This window comes from Ipomoea nil, unplaced genomic scaffold (genome assembly GCF_001879475.1).
Source record: "Ipomoea nil cultivar Tokyo-kokei standard unplaced genomic scaffold, Asagao_1.1 scaffold0813, whole genome shotgun sequence".
NCBI lineage: Eukaryota > Viridiplantae > Streptophyta > Magnoliopsida > Solanales > Convolvulaceae > Ipomoea > Ipomoea nil.
In genome coordinates, this window is record NW_017617241.1 from 224,531 (window position 1) to 233,570 (window position 9,040).

The window sequence follows — 9,040 nt, forward strand, 5'->3', positions numbered from 1 at the left end:
ATTTTCCGTTAACTTTTCCGTTAAATATTACCTTTTCCGTTAATTTCTGTTAGTTCACCGTTAACTTATTCATTGATTTCAATAAGAAAGGTCTTAAATTCGAAGTTCGAACCCCATCCCAATCAAAGTTGGCATATTTAATACTTTATTTTACTTTTATTAAATTAAATAATAATTTAGTAGTTACAACAATAAATAATACATATGCATTTCGATCTTTAATTTAGAATTATGTATCTACAATGTTTTTATTCAAAAAATTTATTTATTATCAATAAATTAAATAAGAGAAATAATTTTCATTAGTTATATTGTCTTTATTTTTCTCCAATATAAAAATTCTTTACATTCAAATTCATCAATTGATTATATTCGCTACATTGTCCCTACAATATCTTTATTAAAAAAAAAATTATTCATTATCAATAAATTAATTAAGAGAAATAATTTTATTATATTATATTATCTTTATTTCTCTCCAATTTAAAAATTCTTTACATTCAAATTCATCAATTGATTATATTCACTACATTGTCTATTATCTTTTTTTGTACACTATTTTTTTAATTAAATATCAAAGTTATAATACAAAATAATGTTTTATATTTATTTATCAAGTATTTTATTAATACCATGAAAAAATTAAGAAAAATATAATTAATAAAGTTAATAATATTAACTACTTGAGAAATTTGTTGACAAATAGAGTATTCAAATTACATAACAAATTGAAGTGAGAACTATCTCGTAATGTTCTTGTTTGACAATCAGTAGTGTTAGCGGTTAGCGTTAGCGGATTATATTAGCTTATTTGACCAGCGAATTATATCAACGGTGGGTAAAAAGATATTTGAAAAAATTAGCTTTTTAGATTAACATGTAAAATGACATAGGGTATACATAATAATAATAATAATAATAATAATAATAATAATAATAATAATAATAATAATAATAATAATAATAATAATAATTGTTTTAAAAAATAAAAAAAATTAAGCCAATCATATTAACTACTTGGGAGATTTATTTACAAAAAGAGTATTCAAATTACACAACAAATTGAAGTGGAAAACTACCCCGCAATGTCCTTGTTTGACAATCAACAATTAGCTCTTCAATATTAGTATATATTTAAAATTTTATGCCCTAATTTTTATTTGTTCTCCCTTATGTCCCGTATTTGGTTTCAACCATACCTATACAATTATTTTATTGACAATTATAATCAATCTTGATTATATTATCTTGCATTTGTAAACTTAGAATTACCTATTCAATTATTTATGCATGACTAATACTAATATAATCCTGCCTTGATATACTTTAAAGTACTTATTAAAAAAAATATTGGGCATTATCTCAATCGCGCAATGCGCTTAAAAAACTAGTATATATATATAGTCTACCACAAATATAGAGTCACTAACCTTTATCATCCTCTCAAGCTCCTTGTGCCGTAACTCTACTTTTACCAAATCCGTTCAGCGCTAGAAGTCTAGTTTGTTAAGGGAGGTTATTCTCATTGTATAAATAAACAGATCTGCTATCACTCATCACCAGAAAACTTGTTGGTGATAATGATGGATAATGATAAAGACGGTGTTGATGCGACGCCCCCTATGGGCGCCTACTATTCTATCGGCGGCGGCGGCATGCTTCCTCCCGGCTGCAGCATATTTCCTCCCACCGCTCATTACTTCCCCGGCGGCTTGGGGAATCCTCAGGTTCCTCTCACCGCTTTCTACTCCTCCGGCGGCATGGGGAATCCTCAGGCTTTTCCCACCCCTTACTACTCCCCCGGCGGCATGGGAAATCCTCAGGCTCCTCCCACCGCTTACTACTCCCCCGGCGGCATGGGAAATCCTCAGGCTCCTCCCACCGCTTACTACTCCCCTGGCGGCATGGGAAATCTTCAGGCTCCTCCCACCGCTTACCGCTACTCCTCCGGCGGCATGGGGAATCCTCAGGCTCCTCCCACCGCTTACTACCCTTCCGGCGGCATGGGAAATCCTCAGGCTCCTCCCACCGCTTACTACTCCTCCGGCAGCATGAGGAATCGTCCGACTGTTCCTGGCGCGGCTGGTATGCCTCCGATTCCGGCCTCCACCGCTGATGAGGCGGCGGGTCCGAGCAATACGTCTACGGTTATCAAAGTTGAACCACCTCCGATGATTCCTGCCTCCACCATTGATGAGGTGGGTCCGAGGAACACGATTATCCAAATCGAACATATGGGTCAAATTTTTTTGAAGGTCAATCTGGCTTTTCCAGTTTTGAAGGAATTGAAAGCTGCAGTCTTGAGAAGAAGGCCGTACTTAAAAGATATGTTCCTTAAGTTCCTGTATAAGGACGAGAATGGGAACATGGTTTTAATAGCATGTGATGAAGACTTACAATTGTGCTTTGAAGAGACACTCAATCAAGTAGTTAGATTGTTACTAGTGGCAATTTATTAGAAACAAAGGATAAGGGTCAAATAGATTAAAAAATGCAATTAGTCTCTTCAATTTTTTAAAAGTACAATTAAAAACTTTTATTTTGAGTCAAATAAGCCCTCCAGGTAAGAATTCTGGCGGAGCAAAAAAAGAAATAAGTTCAAGTTGGAAGGGTCTCGAGGGCTTAATTGCACTTTTATCTATAGTGGTTCTATTTGACTCTTATACCTAGAAACAATAACGTATGAATGTTTACTCCTGAGAATTAATCGGTGATTTGTCCTGGTATGATTTGATTTGCTGATAAAATGTTTAGAAACATATGATCTTTTTATTTATTTTGAATTTATTAGAAACAATAATGTATGAATGTTTACTTCTCTGAGAATTAATGTGATTTTTTTTTTTTTGAAAGCAGGGAATTAATGTGATTTGATTTGTTCTTGGTATGATTTGATTTGTTGATAAAATGTTTGGAAACGTATGCTCTTTTTATTTTACTCGGATGAAAATTTGTGTTATTCTGAAAAACGTTGGATAACCTTAATTAGTGGGTGATTAGTTGCTTTAATTAGTTTCAATAGGGTCTTAGTGCATGAAAGTACAAGATTTTATGTTAACTATATCATTAATTAATTTCTTCTTACAGTTGTGGTTCTCCATCATTGCACTGCTCCTTGTATTTATTATTATTATTAGTTTTTTTTTGTTTTTTTTTTGTTTTTTTGTTTTTTTTTTGTAAACGTTTGTAGATAATGATGATTTCTTAGGTTTATGTATTTTGAAATTTAGTAATAGTTTGAGTACGAGTGTTAATTATGGCAGAGCTAATTTTTAAGTTTAATTTTTCATTTGGATTCATTAACCACTAGAAAAATGTTTACTGAAGTGTGCTTGTGTTTGGTATGTCAATTAAATTTGGAAGTTTACGAAAGAAAGTGTCTTTTTCAACACTGTTCTTTCAAATTAAGAATTTCCGAGAATTGTATGGTCTCCACCAATTTATTTTGAAAATATTCTGGCAATGAACAATTCATTTATAAAAGAAAAAACTGTCAGCATCATCTCATTACTTACATTACAAATTACATGCCAAAAAAAAACACACTTACTCGCAGCAGGTGCCACTGAAGCCGAGGAAATTGCAACTCTTGGTCGAGCCTGTCATGTAAGCCTTCTTATAGCAACTTGGTACCACTAAATCATAAAGTTATTGGCAATTAGACAAAAAATTTAAATGTTTTAATACACTATTTAAATTAGGGCAGCAGTTCGGAGAAGGCAAATCCGGCGGTAGCAGTTCGAAGGAGCGAAGTTCGAACATCAACCACTCCGGACCAGTTCGAACATCAACCACTCCGGACCTTCTGGAGGCGATAAACGAAGGAGCAATCTCCGTTCGAAGTCGGATCGACCATACTAACCTTTATCATCCTCTAACACAAATATAGAGTCCTAATATGCCATACTAACCTTTATCATCCTCTCAAGCTCCTTGTGCCGTAACTATACTTTTACCAAATCCGTTCAGCACTAGAAGTCTAGTTTGTTAAAGGGAGGTTATTCTCATTGGATAAATAAACAGATCTGCTATCACTCATCACCAGAAAACTTGGTGATGATGTATAATGATAAAGACGGTGTTGATGCGACACCCCCTATGGCCGCCTACTACTCAGCGGGGTTCGTCCGATTACTGCCGGTGCCGGAATTTCCACGGTGAGGAATCTGGTTCGTCCCCCCCGCGGCGGCATAGGGAATCCACCAATTACGGTTCCTCCCACCACTTATTACTCCCCCGGCGGCTTGGGGAATCCTCAGGCTCCTCTCACCGCTTACTACTCCTCCGGCGGCATGGGGAATCCTCATGCTCCTCCCACCGTTTACTACTCCCCCGGCGGCATGGGGAATCCTCATGCTCCTCCCATCGTTTACTACTCCCCCGGCGGCATGGGAAATCCTCAGGCTCCTCCCACCGCTTACTATTCCTCCGGCAGCATGGGGAATCGTCCGACTGTTCTTGGCGGGGGTGGCATGTCTCCGATTCCTGCCTCCACCGCTGATGAGGCGGCGGGTCCGAGCAACACGCCCACGGTTATCAAAGTCGAACCTCCGATGAGCAACACGGTTATCAAAGTCGAACCTCCGATGAGCAACACGGTGATCAAAGTCGAACCTCCGATGAGCAACACGGTGATCAAAGTCGAACCTCCGATGAGCAACACGGTTATCAAAGTCGAACCTTTGATGATTCCGGCCTCGGGTTCGAGCAACATGATTATCGAAGTGGAACATATGGGTCAAATTTTTTTTAAGGTGAATCTAGCTCTTCCAGACATGAACAAATTGAAAGCTGAAGTCAAAGCTGAAGTCTTGAGAAGAAGGCCGCAGTTAAAAGAGATGCTCCTTAAGTTCTTCTATAAGTGCGGGGATGGGTACATATTCGAATAGCAATTGATGAAGACTTACAAATGTGCTTTGAAGAGACACCCAATCAAATAGTTAGATTGTTACTGGTGGCAATTTATTAGAAACAATAATGTATGAATATAATGTTTACCCAATCAGTATTGAGACTTAGTTAATAGTTGTTATTGTTTACCTAGTCTTTGGGCTCTGTTTAACTAGCTCCCTGGTTGTGTGGGATGTTGGCTATTTATTCCTCTTCTTTGTTAATGAATTGCAATGTTCATTTTTGCCACTCTCACATGGTTTCAGAGCCACTGCTCTAACGAGAGTTTTTTTTTTTTACTTTTCCCTTTCCCCTTCCTCGTTCTCTCATGGCTGTCACAACCCAAACCAGCATCGTTCAAATATATGCCCCATCTCACCTGCCGATCAAACTTACCAACTCCAACTTTCCCATTTGGAGGAAACAGGTGGAGTCCATGCTGACCGGCCTAGACCTCGTGGGCTACGTTAACGGCACCATATCAGCTCCGGCCTACACGGCATGGTATCGACAGGATCAAATGACGGCACCATATCAGCTCCGGCCTACATGACATGGTATCGACAGGATCAAATCATTTAGAGTGCGATCCTAGGCAGCTTGACAGACACACTCCAACCTCGGCACCATATCAGCTCCGGCCTACACGGCATGGTATCGACAGGATCAAATGACGGCACCATATCAGCTCCGGCTTACACGGCATGGTATCGACAGGATCAAATCATTCAGAGTGCGATCCTAGGCAGCTTGACAGACACACTCCAACCTGTGGTTTCGTCAGCATCCTCTGCGCGTGATACCTGGATCTGGTTATCCACTACCTGTGCCGCTTCCTCCAGGGGACGAATTGTTTCACTGAAAGCAAAACTTGCGAAGAATCCGACCCAGAGGTAACCGGTCCGTTGATTCATACAAGCGAGAGATGCGGACTATTGCGGATGATCTGGCACTTGCCCAAAGTTCGGTAAGTGAAGAGGATCTGGGCGTTCACATATTCACTCAATTAGGTGACGACTACAATCCGGTTGTGGCGGCGCTCCGTGTCCGAAGTGAGGCCATCTCATTTGGAGAACTGCATGATGTTCTTACGGACTATGAACGCCTGCTTCAAGACAACGACGCAGCGTCTCAGGTTCACGTGCCCACGGCCAATGCCACGCAACGACGCTCTAATGGTGCAACAGACTCTATGTTCCATTCAAGTACTCGCCGTGGTCGCGGTGGTGCAAACTCTAGTGGGCGACAAGGCTATGCGCGACAAACTGGAAACCGTTCAAATCGGTACTGCAATTACTGCGATTACCCCGGACATGACACAAAATATTGTCGCAAGCTGGCCAAATTCTTGAAAGAAAACAACGTGGTCTTTGTTGAACCCCAAGGCAGTGGTCACCAGTCACCTACGGTGCACACTACTGCCACTAGATCCACACCGTCTCAGTCGTGGCTCATGGACTGAGGGGCCTCACATCATACGGTTAATGACCCTATGTCCCTGCATAACCTTTCAGAGTACACAGGTCCAGATGAAATTATTCTGGGAGATGGTAAGTCCTTGCGTATATCTCATACTGGGTCAGTTTCTCTTCCCTATGCGAACCGTTCACTTCTTTTATTAGATGTCTTATGCGTTCCAAATTTGCAAAAAAAATTGGTCTCTGTTTCTAAACTCTTCAAGACTAACTCAGTTTCGGTTGAATTTTTTGATTCATATTTTTTTATTAAGGATCGAGTGTCGGGCACACCCCTAGTTCGCAGTCCGGTCATGAATGACGTTTATAGCATTCCAGCTCAGAAATGTCAAGTTAATACCACAACCTCAGTTTCTAAGTTGCATCATCAGCATGGTCATCCCAGCCACAAAGTTCTGGCTTCCATTCTCAAGAGTAATAATGTGCACTTTGATCGTCGTGCACTCGAGATGTTTTCATGTACTTCGTGTCACGTAAATAAAACTCATAAATTGCCATTTTCGTTTAACTCTATGACCAGCTCTAAGCCGTTAGGACTTATATATACAGATGTTTGGAGTTCGTCAACGGTCTCTGTTGATGCTTTTAAGTATTATGTTAGTTTTATAGACCACTTCACAAAGTATGTCTGGTTGTATCCATTAAAACTCAAGTCTGATGTCCATAAAGTGTTTGTGCAGTTTAAGTCCATGGTCGAAAATTATTTTGGCCACATGATAATCTCTGTCTTTTCAGATAATGGAGGTGAATACACCAGGTTGGTTCCAACATTCAATAGTATGGGGATTTCACACTTTACGTCACCTCCCCATACCCCGGAACACAACGGTTCTGCGGAGAGGCGACACAGACACATAGTGGAAAGTGGTATGGCGCTCTTACACTTTGCGTCTATGCCATCAGTGTACTGGTCGTATGCCTTCCAAACAGCGGTGTATTTAATCAACCGTATGCCTACTCCCATTCTACATAATTCCTCCCCGTACAAAAAGTTGTTCAACAGAGAACCTAATTACGCCAAAATTCGACCTTTTGGGTGTCTGTGCTTTCCATGGTTAAAACCATATTTTCCTGGTAAGTTAAGACCAAAGTCACTCCCCTGTGTCTTCTTGGGTTACTCCCTAAGTCAATCAGCCTACAAGTGCCTGGACTCGGATACGGGTCGTGTGTACGTGTCGCGTCATGTGTCATTTGTATCTAATGAGTTCCCGTTTCGTAAGTTGGAAGGAGTTCCGTCACGTTCCCACAACAGTCTGCCAAATGTGTCTCCGCTGTCAGATGTTCCTCTTATTATCAGTCACATACCTGTCACAACCCCCCTGCCTATTGTCTCTACTCCCACTACAATCCCAACTCCGTCTGTTGCGGGTTCGGCAGCCCCCTTGCCTTGCATGAATCAGCCACTAGGTGGCACCGTGTCCTCCTCCACCACTCTGCCGGCCACAATAAATTCTTTCCCAGATGAGGCCGCAGTTTCGGCCTCGACAGATGCGGCGTCGGAGCCAGCGGCTTTGGCCCCAGCCGTCTCCGTTGTTGGGTCGGTACCGGGTGTCTCTGCTACAGACTCTAGACAGTCTGTGTCCACCGCTCCACAGAACAGTGTCCAAGTCCCGGACTCTCAACCTCTTGCGGTGTCCCGGCCACGGCGGCAGCCACGGCCTAATCCAAAATACTATAATGATAAAATGGTGAGTCTGGCCACTACACATCCTATCCCTGAGTCCGTTGAACCGCGGACGGTGTCCCAAGCTCTGAAGAGTGAACCTTGGAAGGCTGCCATGACAGACGAGTTCGATGCCTTGGTCAGGAACAACACGTGGGAGTTAGTACCACGGCCCAGTCATGATGTGGTTGGGTGCAAGTGGATTTTCCGGGTGAAACGCAAGGCAGATGGTTCAGTTGACAGGTTCAAAGCTCGGTTGGTGGCGAAAGGTTTCTTACAGGAGTCTGGACGAGACTATTTTGAGACGTTCAGTTTGGTAGTCAAACCGGTGACCATTCGTGTGATTCTCACTATTTCTTTGTCGCAGGGGTGGCCATTGCGCCAGTTGGACGTGAACAACGCTTTTTTAAATGGCCGCCTGTTCGAAGAGGTCTATATGGACCAACCAGCTGGTTTTGTTGATCGACTATTCCCGGGTCACGTATGTAAACTGCGGAAGGCGATCTATGGTTTAAAGCAAGCCCCGCGGGCTTGGTACCTGGAGTTGTCTAAATTTCTCATTCTGTCTGGTTTTAAGAAATCTGTAGCAGACTCGTCTCTATTTATCTACTGTTCCCGTGGTGTAATTTTGTACTTTTTAGTGTACGTAGATGATATTATTGTAACCGGGAATGATGGGGCCTTTATTGATGAGTTTGTGGGTCGTCTTGCGCGTCGCTTCTCGCTCAAGGATTTGGGGCCACTACACCACTTTCTAGGGGTTGAAGTCGTTCCAACTACTAGTGGGTTGTTCTTGTCGCAGTCACAGTATGTGGTTGAGGTTTTGGAACACTTTGGTATGACGGGGGCGAAAACGGTGTCAACACCCATGAGTACCTCTGTGGACTTGTGCACCACGTCTCCGGCGTTTGATGCCACAATGTATAGGCGAGCCATTGGACGGTTGCAGTACTTGGCGGTTACCAGACCGGACATTGCGTTTCCCGTCAACCGCTTAGCTCAATTTATGTCC

General features: G+C 41.7%; 1 protein-coding gene across 1 annotated transcript; it reads left to right on the top strand.

Annotated features, from left to right (window-relative positions):
* Window positions 1–1,583: 1,583 nt before the first annotated feature.
* LOC109178027 (extensin-1-like) lies at window positions 1,584–2,459 on the top strand. Its single transcript, XM_019327525.1, has one exon. It carries the CDS (start codon window positions 1,584–1,586, stop codon window positions 2,457–2,459), a length of 876 nt encoding a protein of 291 aa, XP_019183070.1.
* Window positions 2,460–9,040: the final 6,581 nt, after the last annotated feature.

Bases quoted from the DNA above. Each gene is read 5' to 3' on its own strand.
- LOC109178027 (XM_019327525.1), top strand. From the start codon at position 1,584: ATGGATAATGATAAAGACGGTGTTGATGCGACGCCCCCTATGGGCGCC.